This window comes from Cyprinodon tularosa, unplaced genomic scaffold (genome assembly GCF_016077235.1).
Source record: "Cyprinodon tularosa strain WSP-4 unplaced genomic scaffold, ASM1607723v1 ctg365, whole genome shotgun sequence".
Taxonomy (NCBI): domain Eukaryota; kingdom Metazoa; phylum Chordata; class Actinopteri; order Cyprinodontiformes; family Cyprinodontidae; genus Cyprinodon; species Cyprinodon tularosa.
This window is the reverse complement of record NW_024039080.1, coordinates 182,440-202,120: the sequence shown is the minus strand read 5'-3', so window position 1 is coordinate 202,120 and position 19,681 is coordinate 182,440. Positions and strand designations below refer to the sequence as shown.

The 19,681-nt window shown below is 42.1% G+C and overlaps 1 protein-coding gene across 4 annotated transcripts in view; it reads right to left on the bottom strand.

Moving 5' to 3' along the window:
• The window catches only part of LOC119790473 (rho guanine nucleotide exchange factor 9), a 93,530-nt gene that overhangs the window by 64,212 nt on the left and 9,637 nt on the right, over positions 1-19,681 (bottom strand). For 3 of the 4 annotated variants that reach the window (XM_038296005.1, XM_038296007.1, XM_038296006.1), the window contains exons 3-5: positions 18,988-19,308; positions 18,174-18,300; positions 17,978-18,087 (exon numbers count right to left, since the gene is read on the bottom strand). In XM_038296005.1, coding sequence (XP_038151933.1) covers positions 17,978-18,087; positions 18,174-18,300; positions 18,988-19,308 — 558 coding nt within the window. The remainder of the gene's footprint in view (positions 1-17,977; positions 18,088-18,173; positions 18,301-18,987; positions 19,309-19,681) is intronic. The other variant, XM_038296008.1, reaches the window with a different exon arrangement.

Sequence of the window (19,681 nt, the reverse complement as noted above, 5' to 3'; positions counted from 1 at the left end):
GCTTTTCATTTCTTTTTCTAATAGTTTTTTACCTCTTAGATAATTTTTTATTTGCTTTTATTAGTTTTAATTAAAGTTGCGTAGATGGGATAAATATTAAATGTTTTAAGGTCCTTTTGAAGAGCAGCCATCAGTCAAACACAGGACAGAAGTCAGGATGTAAAAGTTAACATCGTTTATCTACTTTACTTCTAGCAAGTCTGTGTTTGTTCTAATGATGACTAAGATCAATTCTTGCATTTTGATGATAAAGATCATTAAAAAGGAGACTTCCTGGTAAAAGAATAATCCAGTAGTGTTTGGAAAAAGGACTGATTATCCAGAGCAGCAGGTAGGAAATGTCCCAGGTGGAGATTGTCTCCATGCTCTGCAGCAGGAAGCTCTTGGAATAATGTTAGAAATGCTGCAGCAGGGACGGTTCTATGCAAAGCTTTGACAAAGTTTATAAAAGGTAAGATTACATCGTAGTGTGATGAAATATTGGCTGATTGTTAAACCAGAATGGTTCGGCAATTCACATATTTCCGGGTGGATCATCTCAATCAGTGGTCCTCCTAGCTTTCAATCATTCTCGTGATATGTTTCCCTAAGGCCGTCCTACGTGCTCGTCCCATTAGCTATCTTTTTCTGCGCACTTTCAGGCGTATATCTGTGGTGAGCTACGGTTTCAGAAGCTCACCTTTCTCACCGCGCTTCTTTGAAAATGGCCGAGGGTCGGATAAAAAAGTGTCTACCAAGTGGATGAGAAGAAGAGAAAGGCATCAGAAGAGGCAGATATATCCCAGAATGCTTTGCAGGGAGAGCTCTCCTCTCAAAGGCCCGCTGTCACCACAGGCTGTTGCTACCCGACAGCAGCGACTAATAACAAAGATGGCGCAGGCACCGCGGCGTGGAGGAGGAGTTAGGTGACCAACGGAGCAAAAAGGGTGATCATCTGTCTGAACAGTCCGTTAACTGAGTTAACTATAAAGTTCACTATATAGTCCCCGCTCTATAGTGATGGAGGGATTTAGGGGTTATGGCGGACGGTCAGACACAGTGAGCTGGTATGAGCGATGGGAACAGCAGCTTTTAAACAGAGCGTGCACGAGGAGAAAAGGGATTGTGCACGCATTTAATAGGCGTTCCCTCTCAGGAGCAGGTACAGGGTTGCCCATGTGCATTTATTTTAAAGTGGAGGGGGCGGGTCTATTAAACATTTCCCAAAAATCCTCCACAACACCTTTAAAGGAGCCTGCAGGGCAGTCTTAAGGTAGGGTTTCCTGTCCTGTGGTACGTTTTATTCTCTTCTGTTCCAGGAATGATGTCAGAAGCGAGCTCAGCCGTGCGTGCACGTCACTAAACTACCGCCGTGGTGCAAACTGCTAGAACTGAGTTGATGACATGGTTTACTCCACATTTTCTTTTTTTAAACTATTGAGAAATTTTGCACACAAAGATTTTAGTCTTAACGCCTGATCTTCAGAATAATGGTGCTAAATTGTGCAAAGATGGATGCAAAAAGACGGCGTGCTGCAGCTGATCTGCATAGATGGCTGATTAATCATGCAAACCGGTCTGGTTTTGCTCTTTTAAATGAGTGATTGCTTTTTCTTCAGGCACAGAAAGATGAGGTTCTAAGCCATGTAGTAGTTATTTCAAAACTAACAATTCATAACTAACTAATATTTCTAAAACACTTTACTTATGTATCTGTAAATGCAGCAAATGTGAAAAATAAACTGATAAAAATCACTAGTTAAATATAAAACATGAGAAAGTTGTGTTTGTCTCTGCTTCATGCTCTGTTTATTTCACAGTTTAACATTCTCCTATCCTATTACACATTCTCATATCTGGTTTAACTGAATAAAGATTGCCTGCCATCCCACATTGATTTGTTTCCATCCAGATTGACATTATCTCTTTATTGGTTTTATTCAAATATCTAATGTTATTTATGCCGTTCAAATATGTTTACATGAACACAGAGTTTCTCTCTCCAGCATTTTTTTGGTGAAAACGGCAGTTGAATCTAAAATGCATTTGAACATGCTAACTGTTTACATGTGCCTTTCCTTCACCACTGAATTTAGGTCATTTGGTTATAAAGATATTAAAATCAGCATATTGCAGGCTAATAACGAACCCAAACCACCCCCATTCCAAAGGGGGGGACCCGTTCATCCGTTTCTATTTGCATGTTTTCTAAACTAAAACCAGGCTTTGTTGGGCTGCTGGATAAAACCTGGAACTAAACGCTATTTCTGACATTTTGAAGTGAAAAATCTTCCTGGATGGAAGAGAAACGTCTTAAAACCTGGAAACAAAGTCCAGTGGATTGTTTTTAACTGTTTTAAGGCATGCAAACCTTCTAAAGATCAGGCTCTGTGTGTAAATGAAATCCAAAATGCTAGCAGATAGCCTTCATGTGATCACACAGCTGCAGGCTGCATGACAAGCTCTACCTTCCAAGGTGGAGTCAGGGTTCCTTCTCTTTTTATTCCCAATGGTTAAATTAAACAACTATAAATTCTAAATGCAAAGAAAATTCAACACAATTACTTTAAGAAAAAAATGATTTTTAAAATTATTGAGCAGGAAAGACCTCAGAGAAATCTGGAAATCAGCATTGGCCAGAAAAGGATGGCAGGTATAATATAATAATAACACATTCTATACTTAAATTAAACATCTAGCTGATTACTGCAAGAACATGGATGTGCAGGTTTAATATTCATTGCACAAAAACGCACAAAAACAAAGTATTTGTTCTGCATTTCCAACAAGCTCTGCAGATATGATGAAAATAAAAGACATGATTACATTTTTTATTTCTCAGTAGTTCAAAAACATCGTTGAGTCATCCAATTTCAATTTCCAATTTTCCCATGGAGGAGGAAAAAAAACGCTCGTTCAGCAACAAAACATAAAAGCAGAGCAACAAGACGTCAGCAGTGGGAGCACAGATCAAGCTATCGGCGCTCTAATCTATTCACGGTTCTCCGAAGCCGCGGCTGCGTGTCGGAATATGAAGCTAAAGAGATCATGTGAAACCTCAGCTGTGGCACAAGGGAAACACTCACATGAACTGTGCTATGATTTGCTTGGTTGCCTAAATCACTGCTGCTTCACTCTCCTTCTGCTGTGCTGGTTGTGAGTGTTCAAGCTCACTATTGTCACTATTCATCAGGGCACTGTCTTTGCCACCTGCGGCCCAGAGGGAAGCAGGGGAGGGGCTTGTCCTTTCGCATCCGTCCTGAGGTCACTGTTGGTTTCATCTATTTCAGGGTTTTGATTGTTAAGTCGATTAAACTTTATTTGTTTTATACTTTAACTTCCAAATTCAAAAACTTTAAAAAATGAGACATTTGACGATTAATTTAATAAAATGTTTTATCTACAAAAAGTTTTCCTAAATTGATGCTGCGCTTTTCTACTTTACATTCAATTCTGTTTATTTCTATAGCTCCAATTCACATCATGTCATCTCAGGTCACTTTCCAGTTCAACCAGATCATCCAGTCAGATTGATTCAAAGTTTAATATCTAAGGAAAACCAGCTGATTGCATCGACTCATTGACTCTTCAGCAATCCCTCACACTAAGCATGCTTGTAGCGACAGTGGAGAGGAAAACCTCCCTTTGAACAGGAAGAAACCTCCAGCAGAACCAGGCTCAGTGTGAGCGGCCATCTGCTGAGGCCCACTGGGGTTCAAGGAGACAGAAGCAGACATAGAAAAAGAAGCATAGATACAAAAGGCAACTGTCAACCAGCTCCACAGGCGGCCCCGTCCAGGAAACACACAGCCAGGCAGACGAGCTCCGAGCCAGCTCCCATGTCAGAGGATGAAGAGAGCACATCCAGTTAGTCACAGTCAGAGAAACAGGACTACACTGGAAAACAGGCCAAGCTCCAACATCTAGAAACAAAGGTGTTGATGGCAGCGGCACAGCTGATATTTCTCTCCAGGATGGAGTCACAGCCAAACAGGAACAGACCAGATGAAGCTACTATGAGAATTAATTTAGTAATTGGTTTCAGCTCCTTTAATAGGAACTACTGCATCAAATCAGCATGACATGGTTCTGAGAGCGGTTCCATCATGTCGCTAATCCTCAATAAAACATATATACGCCTTTCCAGGTTAATCATTGACACACTGACCTGAACTGGAAACCAAACACTGGGAATCTTTCTGACATTCCTGAATGGGATTTGCTTTCGGATCTCTCAAAACAATCAAAACTGCAACTTTTCCACCATCTGCAGAGTAAACCATCTCAGAATAATAGAAATATTATTTGTGTTTCCTGGACGGGGCCGCCTGTGGAGCTGGTTGACAGTTGCTTTTTGTATCTATGCTTCTTTTTCTATGTCTGCTTCTGTCTCCTTGAACCCCAGTGGGCCTCAGCAGATGGCCGCTCACACTGAGCCTGGTTCTGCTGGAGGTTTCTTCCTGTTCAAAGGGAGTTTTTCCTCTCCACTGTCGCTACAAGCATGCTTAGTGTGAGGAATTGCTGAAGAGTCAATGAGTCGATGCAATCAGCTGGTTTTCCTTAGATAGAAAACTTTGAATCAATCTGACTGGATGATCTGGTTGATCTGAATCTATAAAGTGACCTGAGATGACATGATGTGAATTGGAGCTATAGAAATAAACTGAATAGAATTGAAATAGAAATAGAAAAATCCCTTTATTGTCCCACAATGGGGAAATTGTGCAAAAAAACAAACAAACAAACCTTCTATGTGATATTAGAAACCATATTGGTGGTGTTCAAAATGAACATAAAACATATCAGTCTGCATGTCAATAATCTTTAGATGAAAGAGTTTCAACTACTAGAATTAAATTTTACAAAACGTAAATAGATTTAGTTTTAGATGTGCATGTTCTGCCTACTGTATTTATGGCGAGGCTCTTCAAATAATTAGAGAGGAAAGTGTTTAAAAATGAACAGTCTCCTCCAATCATCTCCCGTCCACTAGAGCAGACGCAGTGGATGGTACACTCATCATAGAGAGTCATAAAAGCTCCATCTGACCCATAACAGGGGGTTATAGTCTGCTGTGTGACAGCTTCTCTCACATAACAATGGAAGGAAATAAAACAAGCAAAATATAAGTTAGGGAAAACGTTTGGCATCATGATTTAAGTATAATTTACCAATGAGCAACTCAGACCAAAGCTCGCTAAAAGATGTGACCCAGAAACATGCCAACACAGCACAGACCAGGCTGCAGAAGGCAGGTGGTTTACCATGCCTGGAGGGGGGGGGCAAGGTGAAGGAATACAGAAAAAACTGATCTGTACAGGAGAAAAACCGAAGGACTCAGAACGAGGGAGGCGTGCTAAGAATGGAGAATGAAGAAGAACTACAAAGACCTCCCTCCAGTAGGTGGTTGCATAATGGGTGTCTGCGCTGCAGCGTTGCTTCTAATGCCACATGTGGTGCAGCGCAGCAGCAGGAAGGTCAGAGGCAGAAAGTTGCTTTAAATAATGAACACCAGAAGTGGCAGCTGCCAGAAAAATGTAGCCTGTCCTGCTCACTGCCCTCCAGGAGACATCCTAACCATCAGGAACCTGAGAGGGCAGTTAGCTTCTGTCTACCTGATTTAAGGCGGGATAAAACGATCATTTCCAAAAAACTACATTCACCTTCTGTGGAAGGAGAACCAGCGCAGGTTCTCCTTCCACAGAAGGTAGGAGACTCTTCATTTTGAACTATAACACTGGATATTAGTGTTGAAAAGTTTAATATACAGTATTATTTTATAACGCTGCTTCCACAGACCCCCATCTGTTCCTGTCGGTCTGTGGAAGCAGCATTATAAAATGTTATAATTATATATTAAGGTTTTTCTAAAGAACATTGCTAAATATTTTATCAAACAACTGCATAAACTCTCATTGATACCTCCACCTGTTGAAGTGCACTGCTGAACAGCTGGCTGAAAGACAACCGTAAAAATAAATAGCTGTTTGAAAACATCTCTGAATGCAGAATGTTTGCTGTTTGCTTTTTGGTTGTATGTGTATGCCCAATCTTGTTGTGTTGTGTTTAATTTTGCCTAGATGATATGTAGCTGTGGTTGTCTTGTCTCCTGTGGTTTTATGTTAATGTAACTTTTTAAGCCGCCTTCTTGGCCAGGACTCCCTGGAAGACGAGTTACTTTAACTCAATGGGACTTTCCTGGTTAAATAAAGGTTAAATAAAAAAAAAAAAAAAAAAAAAAAGAAATCCTCCTCATTAGGATCCTTTTCTCTTTTCCTTTAACTACTGTAAAGGCAGCGCCCTTGTTGGCAGCGGGGCCTCAGACTCTGCGTCCCTGCATGTTTAACTTACAGACCGTAACAAACTGAAATTTCTCCCTAAAGGACTGCTGCTCCTCACTGGGTCACAAATAAAACAACCATTTAGATTGATTGGCTATCGATCAATCTCATTAATTTAAACTACAGCTGAAAAGTTTCCTGTCCAATAAGCTGTGGGTGCACTGCAGGATGAGGCCTGAGCTGACTGCCTGACTAAATAACCTGCTCATTTTAGCTAACCTCCTCATTTTAGCTAACCGGCTCATTTTAGCTTACTGCTCATTTTAGCTAACCTGCTCATTTTAGCTAACCTGCTAATTTTAGCTAACCTGCTAATTTTAGCAACCTCCTCATTTTAGCTAACAGGCTCATTATAGCTAACCTGCTCATTTTAGCTAACCGCCTCATTTTAGCTAACCAGCTCGTTTTAGCTAACCTGCTCATTTTAGCAACCAGCTCATTTTAGCAACCTGCTAATTTTAGCTAACCTGCTCATTTTAGCAACCAGCTCATTTTAGCAACCTGCTCATTTTAGCTAACCTGCTCATTTTAGCTAACCGGCTCATTTTGGCAACCTGCTAATCTTTAGTTTGGTTTAAAGAACAATAAAAGCTTTACTATCATTCCAAACAAGCAGTTGAATAGCATTTAGAAATTCAGAACATTTAAAGTTTGTAAATTCCAGTTTATAAAAAATGCAATTTGATGCAATAATAACCCAATTATGGCATCCGTCATCATCCACCATCCATCCGTCATCCACCATCCATCCATCCATCCATCCATCCATCACCCATTTTTCTCGAGGATAAAAATTTAATCATAAATGCTTATTATATATTTAAGCCCAGGTAGTCTTTTTTCATAGTGGGCTAATACACTTAGAGCCCCTGTTGCCATACGAGGCTTATAGAAGACTTTAACTTTTTTGTGGCTCCAGACAGATTGTTTTTTTTTTTGTCCAATATGGCTCTTTAGACCAAAAATATAGATTCATACAGATTTTTATATAGTTAAAATGTGAAAATTTAAATTTACCAAAAATGTTTTTCTTGAATAATAAACCAATTAAATGATTGATTAATCAATTACTAAAATAATCAAGAGGTGCAGCCAAAGAAATAACAAATTATGTAATTTACACTAAAAGAGAGTTTTCCTCTCGACTGTCGCTGCAGGCATGCTCGGTGTGGGGAATTGCTGCAGAGTCAACCACAAAATGCAAGACAGTTTCTGCTGTCTCCACATGCTTATCCTGCAAGTCAAAGAGCCAATGCAATCAGCTGGTTTGCCTTAGATAGAAAACTGAACAAATCTGACTCTATGATCTGGTTGTGATAACTCTGCAAAGTGCCTTAAGTTATAAACTGTTGCTTATTAAATAAACTGAATTGAACATTATTAGTAACATATAACAGAGCCACCAGCACCCCTCGCGACCCCACTTGGGATTATGTGTGTCAGAAAATGGATGGATGGATATAACAGCCAATCACACTGTCACTGTTTTTACTGAAAACCTAAAAGCAGATCATTTTAACCAACAGATGACCTAAACACAAACAGTGGGAGTTGTAAATTGTGGACAGTGTGAATCTTGGTAGATTAGAAGGGAATCACATCCCAGAAGATACGGCTGCTGTTTACACGTCAAAGAATCTCATTACAGAAATCACTGCCTTTAGTGCACCCATGTTATTAGTGCTCTAATGTTTCAGCAGCATAGCATAGCATAGAGATGGAATGGTGCACACTCTGGCCCTGATGAGACGCCATCTGCACAAACACAAGCCTGTACATGCAGATCTGACAACATACAGTTTAGAATAGGAAGATGCAGGGAAAGAGGACGGGCCAGTGAGTACAGCGCTGCTCTTCCAGGCCCAAAGAGCAGGCAGTCATCTGAAAAGTTGAAATGGCTTTTTCAAGCACTGATGGAATCCTCCTTTAAACTTATATAAGAAAAGGGCCCAGAGCTTTTCTGCTTTCCTTAGAAAAACACACTCAGCATATATGTAGTCACATAGCCATGTATACACCATTACCCAACTTTGTTTGGGGTAGGGGGGTGTGGCCTGGGGAAGCTTTGATCCAGCCATCCGGTTCACATGCACTGCTATTAATCAGAGCTCATCATGCACTCTCCAGCAGCCGTAGCCTTCGGCGCGGTGGAAGGTGAACAATGCTGAATGAACGCTGATGAAGGATCCTGCGTCGCCTCTAGGTTATCCTGCAAACTCTGCATGTTTGCAGTTATTGGAGGCATGATCTAAACCCACGGCTTCTCCAAAATAAGCCGGAGCTACTCATTGAATAATGAAGCTGTCAATGCAATGGCTCCTTATTCTTGACAGGTTTAAGGCTGAATACAGAATACGAGCAGCAAAGAGTGGGAGTCTATCCCTTTCTACATTGTTCCTATAACAATTAAGTTCCTAAGGAGTTTTCATACAACTAAGTGATAAAAATGACCCAGTGATAACATTAATCACTCAGATCTAATTCTACATCAAAAAATTATTTTGTAACAAATCAAACTAATCATTAAAGGGACAGTGTGTAACAAGTCTTGCTGCTTATTAGCTAAATTAAGCATTGGTTTAATAAAAAAATATGTTCTGTGGAAGTATAATTACATCACATCAAACATGAAAGCGCCCTCATAGCTAAAATAATTGGTTTATAAAAACATAGGGGTGGTGCATACAATGGGTGATGCCATTTTTATCAGAAAGCATTGATCAGAGGATAAAAACTCGTCACCATTTTACCTGTAACTGAAAACAGGTTCTTGGTGGGAGAAAAGATTATAACAAGCAGAAAAAACCTTAGATCATTCTGCCTTCCACTTTATGTTGTGATGGAGGACCATCTTTGTTCAGTGAGAGCTGAGCTATCTCTATAGTTCTGCTGCTATAGGCTTAGACTGCTGGAGGACATAGGGACCCCTTTTTCATCATTCTGCTTCATTCTATCTCTATAGTTCTGCTGCTATAGGCTTAGACTGCTGGAGGACATAGGGACCCCTTTTTCATCATTCTGCTTCATTCTATCTCTATAGTTCTGCTGCTATAGGCTTAGACTGCTGGAGGACATAGGGACCCCTTTTTCATCATTCTATCTCTATTCTCCCACTCTGCAGAATCTGTTAGTTCAATCTCTAACGTTCTGCTCTCTCTGCTTTTTCTCATAGTAGCTTCATCTGGTCTGTTCCTGTTTGGCTGTGACTCCATCCTGGAGAGAATTATCAGCTGTGCTGCTGCCATCAACACCTTTGTTTCTAGATGTTGGAGCTTGGCCTGTTTTCCAGTGTAGTCCTGTTTCTCTGACTGTGACTAACTGGATGTGCTCTCTTCATCCTCTGACATGGGAGCTGGCTCGGAGCTCGTCTGCCTGGCTGTGTGTTTCCTGGACGGGGCCGCCTGTGGAGCTGGTTGACAGTTGCCTTTTGTATCTATGCTTCTTTTTCTATGTCTGCTTCTGTCTCCTTGAACCCCAGTGGGCCTCAGCAGATGGCCGCTCACACTGAGCCTGGTTCTGCTGGAGGTTTCTTCCTGTTCAAAGGGAGTTTTTCCTCTCCACTGTCGCTACAAGCATGCTTAGTGTGAGGGATTGCTGAAGAGTCAATGCGATAGGCTGTTTTTTTTTTTTTTTAAACCAATCTGACTGGATGATCTGGTTGAATTGTCTCTATGAAGGTGCTGTAGAAATAAACTGAAAGGAATTGAAATTGACCGTAATTCCTTTAGTGCACCACTAGATGGAGGTAAATCTTCCGCAGTGTGCCTTTAATAATGGATAGCCTTTATGGACATGCATATGTTCTAATGGAAAGGCCTTTAATAATGGACGTAGCTGCGATGCATTCACTTTCTGTGATCTGAAGGACTGGGTGCTGAATGCAAACCAGCTTTTTATTTTGTCTTTTCAACAGCAGTAAATTAAATGTTAAATAAGCTCCAAATCCTAAAACTACTACCTTTTAAAATGTGCATTTCATTTAAATTTATTTATTCTAATGGGTAAAAGAATTGGACTTTGCAAGCATTAAATTGGGTCATTTGTTTAGTTCATTTCTACCAAGACCTCCTTCAGTTGTGCTGCACCACCCTGATGGGGATGCCCCACTGTTTGGAAACCACTGTACTAGGAAATCCGCCAATGCATGCATATATAAGCCCACACCAAACAAGAGAACTCAGCTAATATCGGCCAAAATATCAGCCGGCTGATGTGTCCGTCTCTCTACCTAATTACTATTTTGTGTTAAAAGGAACAAAATGTCAAACAACTTTAGCGCTGCTGCTCCTCACATGTGCAGTAAAAGTCCTAAAACTCAACTAGGCCCCTTTATATTGATGTCTTCTTGTTTGGCCAACTAGCCCTGTCTGCTGACTCATGCATTCATAATAAATAGATACCATTGCATAAGATGATTAGTAATGCAACTTAATCATACAGCATTTCTGTTGAAAATCCTAATCTGCATGAAATCCCTAATAAGACAACTCCCCTCCTTCTAGACAAGTTGACAGCAGCGCTTTGGGTTCAGCATTAGCAACGCACGGCGCATGCACCTCTTATCCACACAGGAATGATCCAGAGCTGCTGCCCAATTCGCTGCTTTTTATTCAGAGTGAAGAATAGGACGGGACGGAAGAGGAGACATGTGGAGGGAAAAGTGATGAAAGTGGAACAGAAATGCAGAGGAGAGAAGCAAAGGAAGGAGGAGAGCAGAATGGGGGAGAAATCCATTTAAATGAAAGAGAGAAAAGAGGCGTCAGCATTAGTAGCTAATCCACTGCAGTGAGAATGCTTTCTCTCTGCCTGCGGCCTCAAGGCTTCAGTCGTCATCATAACAGGAAGACTGTAACATACACTTAACTGGATCCCAAACATTTAAACCATTTCTGCACTCCATTCTTCCTTCCTTTTTAGCTCAGCACTAATGTTTTTGTTTTATTATAAACAACTTCTGGATTTGGTCCCTATAAATAAATAATAGTATAAAAAAACAGCTTCTTCTCACCATTCAAGCTCACACTGGAATATTTCCTGTCCATGTTTGCAGCCCCCAGGGGAGGGCCGTGACAAAGGGAGCATCTCTCTTCCCTTCCCTCCCACCCCTTTCTCTCTTTTCACCCACACACTTTCTCTATTTAGCTCATGCTTAAAAAGGCTGCCTAAAGATAGAAGCAAAGAAGCTGAACGGCAGCCAGCCGAATGTCATAGCAACAACGTGCCGCAGTTCACAAATACAATTTAGATCAGGAAGGAGAAAAAAGTTATAAACAAAGTGGAGATGCGGCAGTCTCATTTCCTCAAAGACGCGGCTTACTCGCTTTCAATCCGAAGACGTGGCAGCCGTGGAAAGCTAACGGTAGGGGCTCATAATCTGACGCTGCAACAGAAGGCATCAGTGCTGGGACAATGAGCAGCCTATATTACTTCATCTACTGTCTGCAGCCTTCTGCAGGTTCACATCATCAGCTGCCTTCCCTTAAAGGGGTCATAGAATGCTTCCATTGTCATAGATGAATAACGATAGTTCAGTTCAGTGGGTGAAATGGACGTACAGAGAAGTTCAAATCCCATCAGCACCTCCTTTCTCTGCAAATCTCACTATTTCAAACTTAAAAACATTAAACGGGCCAATCCAAACTAAGCACCGAGGTGACGTAGACTCAGGGATGTTGTCTTATTTGGTTCTGGCCTCTACTTTTGTCACACCCTGAAACTGACATAGAGACCAGACCACTGGTCCAAGGGGGGGGGGACATGAAGTGTGGACTGCTGGGCCGCTGACTGGACCGGACCTCAGCAGAGAGCCATGAGCCGCCGTCCTCAGCAGGAAGATGGGGGCTAAGGGCTGGTAAGGCAGGCGGGGGGAAGCATGGGGCCGCTGGTATCATCACCGGGTCAGGTTCGGTCCCTCCGACCCCCGCTGGCTCCCTCCCCCCGTCCACCGGACCAGCCCCGGAGCTGACGGCTCGGTTCTGCTTCACTGTAGGCGACCAAAATCCTGGATGATTTAGAAATTCCTCCCAGACATTTTTTTAGGTATGAAAAGTAGGTCATGTCCGGGAAAAGAGGCCGTCTGGTCCCCCTACCGTATCAACAATCTGATGTTTCAGTGAGTGAGTGCTTGTTGCTATGATGCGTCTTTGCTCAGCAGCTTGGCTCGTTGTAAACCGACCAATCAGAGCACAGCTCATCTAAATATTCATGATCAAACCATAAAAGGAAGAAAAGCTGTGGTTTTATTCTAGGGCTTTTAACCACGCTGCATTAGGGCTCATAGAACAGCTAATATGCCATTTTACACACCCTATTAGAGACCTGAAGGACTAGATACCCTATAGAATCATTCTATCACCCTATTAGAGACCTGAAGGACCAGATACCCTATAGAATCATTCTATCACCCTATTAGAGACCTGAAGGACCAGATACCCGATAGAATCATTCTATCACCCTATTAGAGACCTGAAGGACCAGATACCCTATAGAATCATTCTATCACCCTATTAGAGACCTGAAGGACCACATACCCTATAGAATCATTCTATCACCCTATTCAGAGACCTGAAGGACCAGATACCCTATAGAACCATTCTATCACCCTATTAGAGACCTGAAGGACCAGATATCCTATAGAATCATTCCATCACCCTATTAGAGACCCGAAGGACCAGATACCCTATAGAATCATTCTATCACCCTATTAGAGACCTGAAGGACCAGATACCCTATAGAATCATTCTATCACCCTATTAGAGACCTGAAGGACCAAATACCCTATAGAATCATTCTATCACCCTATTAGAGACCTGAAGGACCAGATACCCTATAGAATCATTCTATCACCCTATTAGAGACCCGAAGGACCAGATACCCTATAGAATCATTCTATCACCCTATTAGAGACCCGAAGGACCAGATACCCTATAGAATCATTCTATCACCCTATTAGAGACCTGAAGGAGCAGATACCCGATAGAATCATTCTATCACCCTATTAGAGACCTGAAGGACCAGATACCCTATAGAATCATTCTATCACCCTATTAGAGACCTGAAGGAGCAGATACCCGATAGAATCATTCTATCACCCTATTAGAGACCTGAAGGACCAGATACCCTATAGAATCATTCTATCACCCTATTAGAGACCTGAAGGAGCAGATACCCTATAGAATCATTCTATCAGCCTATTAGAGACCTGAAGGACCAGATACCCTATAGAATCATTCTATCACCCTATTAGAGACCTGAAGGACCAGATACCCTATAGAATCATTCTGTCACCACTTTAGAGACCTGAAGGACCAGATGCCCTATAGAATAATTCTATCACCCTATTCAGAGACCTGAAGGACCAGATACCCTATAGAATCATTCTATCACCCTATTAGAGACCTGAAGGACCAGATACCCTATAGAATCATTCTATCACCCTATTAGAGACCTGAAGGAGCAGATACCCGATAGAATCATTCTATCACCCTATTAGAGACCTGAAGGACCAGATACCCTATAGAATCATTCTATCACCCTATTAGAGACCTGAAGGAGCAGATACCCTATAGAATCATTCTATCAGCCTATTAGAGACCTGAAGGACCAGATACCCTATAGAATCATTCTATCACCCTATTAGAGACCTGAAGGACCAGATACCCTATAGAATCATTCTATCAGCCTATTAGAGACCTGAAGGACCAGATACCCTATAGAATCATTCTATCACCCTATTAGAGACCTGAAGGACCAGATACCCTATAGAATCATTCTGTCACCACTTTAGAGACCTGAAGGACCAGATGCCCTATAGAATAATTCTATCACCCTATTCAGAGACCTGAAGGACCAGATACCCTATAGAATCATTCTATCACCCATTTAGAGACCTGAAGGACCAGATACCCTATAGAATCATTCTATCACCCTATTCAGAGACCTGAAGGACCAGATACCCGATAGAATCATTCTATCACCCTATTAGAGACCTGAAGGACCAGATACCCTATAGAGTCATTCTATCACCCTATTAGAGACATGGAGGACCAGATACCCGATAGAATCATTCTATCACCCTATTCAGAGACCTGGAGGACCAGATACCCTATAGAATCATTCTATCACCCTATTAGAGACCTGAAGGACCAGATACCCTATAGAATCATTCTATCACCCTATTAGAGACCTGGAGGACCAGATACCCTATAGAATCATTCTATCACCCTATTCAGAGACCTGGAGGACCAGATACCCTATAGAATCATTCTATCACCCTATTAGAGACCTGAAGGACCAGATACCCTATAGAATCTTTCTATCACCCTATTAGAGACCTGAAGGACCAGATACCCTATAGAATCATTCTATCACCCTATTAGATACCTGAAGGACCAGATACCCTATAGAATCATTCTATCACCCTATTAGAGACCTGAAGGACCAGATACCCTATAGAATCATTCTATCACCCTATTAGAGACCTGAAGGACCAGATACCCTATAGAATCATTCTATCACCCTATTAGAGACCTGAAGGACCAGATACCCTATAGAATCATTCTATCATCCTATTAGAGACCTGAAGGACCAGATACCCTATAGAATCATTCTATCACCCTATTAGAGACCTGAAGGACCAGATACCCTATAGAATCATTCTATCACCCTATTAGAGACCTGAAGGACCAGATACCCTATAGAATCATTCTATTACCCTATTGAGACCTGAAGGACTAGATACCCTATAGAATCATTCTATCACCCTATTAGAGACCTGAAGGACCAGATACCCTATAGAATCATTCTATCACCCTATTAGAGACCTGAAGGACCAGATACCCTATAGAATCCTTCTATCACCCTATTAGAGACCTGAAGGACCAGATACCCTATAGAATCTTTCTATCACCCTATTAGAGACCTGAAGGACCAGATACCCTATAGAATCATTCTATCACCCTATTAGATACCTGAAGGACCAGATACCCTATAGAATCATTCTATCACCCTATTAGAGACCTGAAGGACCAGATACCCTATAGAATCATTCTATCACCCTATTAGAGACCTGAAGGACCAGATACCCTATAGAATCATTCTATCACCACTTTAGAGACCTGAAGGACCAGATACCCTATAGAATCATTCTATCACCCTATTAGAGACCTGAAGGACCAGATACCCTATAGAATCATTCTATCACCCTATTAGAGACCTGAAGGACCAGATACCCTATAGAATCATTCTATCACCCTATTAGAGACCTGAAGGACCAGATACCCTATAGAATCATTCTATCACCCTATTAGAGACCTGAAGGACCAGATACCCTATAGAATCATTCTATCACCCTATTAGAGACCTGAAGGACCAGATACCCTATAGAATCATTCTATCACCCTATTAGAGACCTGAAGGACCAGATACCCTATAGAATCATTCTATCAACCCTTTAAAGAAAATCTAACCTCAATCATCAAACGTCCAACACATCATTTCTACACATCTGAGCATTCATGTTGATATCTGACTAAAAAAAGTACAACTTCATACATGAAAAGAAATACTGAAAGCAGAGTAATGGCTGCCATTGATCAACCAACCAAATCAATGTGTGATCTACACATTAAAGGTTTCACAGAAAGACGACCTGGACCGGGCCAAAGCAGCAAACTCTACCCCATCAGGGATGCTTCCACTAGAGCTCCCCACAGGCCACTTCCACATCAGAGCACCCACTGTGGAAAAAACATTAGCTTCCTGTGTAGCTTTATCCTGGCATCTACCCAGCTTATAGATTTACAGCCTAACGAATGGATGTCCTTTATTATCCCTCATCTTCTGTCATGAAACCACACTCCTCAGTTTATTGGAATGTTATGGAACAGGACAACACAGGGCAGCCAAAAGGAAGGAAAAATACACAATTTAAAAAGTAAGTTAGGCATACTTTAGTAGTAGCATCATCTTCCCTGATGAAGATAAAAAAATAGAATAGACAAACAAATATGACTGGAATGAAGCATTTGGTTCAGCATTTATACTACTTTATACCAGGGCTGAAAATAATCCATTATTGAAACAATTTCAATCAATTTAGAAAGCGATTAATCGTTAACTGGAGTACAGAGAATGTAAAACATGCCTTTAGTGGACAGAGCGACCAACCTAGAGCAGCAAGTATATCCAAATGGTGAAAAAAATATATAAACATTTAGCTTTTTTCCATCTTTCCATCTGCTCCATCCAGAACTCCTAGAGTGGAAGTTTAAGTTTCACCTGGTTAACTTCTGTAAAAAAAATTCTTTAAGGAACCTTTTGATATACGATTATTAATTTATTCATGAAAAAATGATCAACAGATTAATCGATTTGCAAAATAATCATTAGTTACAGTCCCCCATGGTGAAAAGAAAGAAGAATCATAGTCCTGAATAACTGACCGGCACACATGATGTTTTGAGGCGTATTTTCTCCATTAAAAACAACGTCAAAATGCTTCCTCCCACTCATCACAGCAACTTTAACAAAGCGGATCTCTTCATTGCTTCTCCTGTTCTAACCAGGACTGTCAAAGTGCATCAGCAGCGTCTGCACACACTGTGATCCATGCAAGATGTGTGCAAAGGTGTAAAAAATGCTCTTCAATATGCAGAAGCGTCAAAGATGATAATAAACGCCTTTAAAAAAAAAACCCAAAGCATATTCATGTCTTAGTGCAGACTAGTCCAAATACAGACCAAACCTGATCTAAGAAAATCTCTTCACAGGTTCTTCCCCTAATCGGAGTGAGGCTCAGCGCTGCTGACCAATCGCTCAAACACCTCATCCTGTACTGACACAATTTTCCAAATTTCTTTTGGTAAAAACATTAAAATTCATAAATCCAGGTCCTTCTAGCTCCCATCACTTGCAATCCCCTGCTGCTTCTCTCTCTGTCTGACAAAAGATTCCTGACAAAATAATGTCGTTTTTGATGCAAGAAAATGTGAAAAAAAACTTAATGAAGTCTGGCTGCTCAGTGCCACAGTTGGTAGCACTGCTGCCTTGCAACAAGAAGGTTCCAGGTTCGATTCCCGGCCTGGAGTCTGCATGTTCTCCCTGAGCATGGTGGGTTCTCTCCGGGTACTCCAGCTTCCTCCAACAGTCCAAAAACATGGCTGTTAGGTTAACTGGCTTCTCTATATCCTCCTTAGGTGTGAATGGATGTTAGTCTCCCTGCGGCGGACTGGACACCTATCCAGGTAGCAGGAGATGGACACCTGTCCAGGTAGCAGGAGATGGACACCTATCCAGGTAGCAGGAGATGGACACCTATCCAGGTAGCAGGAGATGGACACCAGCGGCCCTCGTGACCCCAGGTGGGATCAAGCGTGATGGAAAATGGATGGAACTTCATGGGGTGTCAGGACTTTATCAAGTATTAGTTGAATAGATTGTATGAAAGGTTTATTTACAACATGTCAGTCAAATTTTGAACAGGTTTTAAAAGAAATGTGAATCTTGTGATGATATTTGACAAGAATCACTTCCTTATTTATCTGATGAAACTCCAATTAAAGCCATTTTTAATCCATCCTCACCGCATTAGGCTTAAATAAACCAGATGTTGGTAATATGTTTATGGAGGCGGGATCTGTGGGGTGCGTCTGACTCACCATGTTGACCTGCAGCGGTTCTGACCCAGGTCTCAGCAGCCTCTTCCTCCTGCAGCTGGTTGAGCCTCCAGACCTCAGGCGCACTGATGATGACGCTTGACCCATCTCCACTGATATGAAGAGCACAGAGACCCAGAGTGGATTTAAAGAATTTACACAAATAAGCCAAAAGATTCACAAGAAAAATGCTGATTACCTGATGCAGGCAGGAGCAAAGCCAAGGCAGTGAGCGTGCTGGGGGGAAGAGGCAGGGAGCGACACCGCTGCAGAGATGCCCTTTGTGGGGGCTCTAGTGGTGACACCCCCGGCGGGCGAGACAAGGCCTACAAGGTACTGAGTGGTTAGGAAATATATTCCACATTCTGCAATTCACACATTCTGCTCTGCCCTTCACCTTAAAGCAAACCTTCCTCTCTGCTTTGTCCCCCTTTTTCCCTGTGAGTATTTCACTGTATTCTGGTGCAGCGGCCTCCGTGCAGCTAACCATGAGAGGTGATGCATCACGCCAAGCGGGCGCTCTCTCAGGTTAAAATGGACTGACTCTGAGTTAGGCCAATGAGAGGTAAAGCTTATGGGAGCAATGAGGCAGAAAATTGGCCACAGAGAAAGGCTGAAAGTGAGGGAGGGACACGGAGACGCTAGAAAGAAAGAAAAACCAATGGAGTTGGTGAGATGGAGGCAAAGAAACAGAGAGGGAGAAAAAGGCCTCTGCAAATGAGGCAGAGCATGCAGGCATTGTCTCCACTAACAGTGAGCGCTATATAAATACTGGGTTGGTACTGGGCTGCCCTTCAAAGCCTGCAGAGAGTGTTTGATTCATTACGGACTTGCTCTATGTTTATCACTGAGTTGGTGGAGCCCACTAGTGAGCCTTGGCCATCCTACTTTCATCTTCATATATATATTCCCATGTGTGCAGCGTATAGGCTGACTGAACGCTACGTCCTTGCTTATCTGTGGACATATCTGACTGGTTTTATGCAGAAATAGTTGTGCTTTTAACATCTTACTCTGTGAGGCAGCTCCGTGGACTGCGTCTCTCTAGTAACACTGCTCTCTATGACAGAGCAAGGCCTGGAGCGCGCAGCCATCCGTGACACGGCAGCAGCCGGCCTGCGTCTCAGCCGGGGCAGGGAGCCCACCTCGCTATAATGGCCGTAGAGCTCTCGTTCCGGGTTGGGCCTCCACAGATCCAGCACAGCTGAGGACGGTCGAGGACGGTGGAGCAGCCGCCTGTGAGGCGCACAGGTTCTCTCTGTGCTAGACTGAGGCGCGGCTTCTCCGGGTTGCCTCATACTGCCGCCCGTCTTGCTGGCAATCTGCTCACACAGCTGGGATTGGCAAAGACACTCAGCAGTTTGGCCCACATACAAGTGCAACAATGCATTTCTTGTGCAGAGAAAAAAAAAGGAAAGTTTGTCTACAGCTTTAACTGGCGTTATACTTCAGAACCTCTGAGAAAAAATTCTTTCAGTTGTCACTTCGTGTTTCCGCTTGCAGTGTCTGTGAGTAACCAGGTAACAGAAACCGCTGGCAGTCAAATTGGGTTAAAATACAGAATAATACATTTTTCACCATGAGGTAATTATCAAAAATCATTTTAAATAATGCAAATGTTCTATCTTTACTTCATCGTAATGAAAAGTCAAAACGAATCTATTTTTTCCGTCTGCTTGTGTCCCTCCAAGCAGTTTCAGAAACATG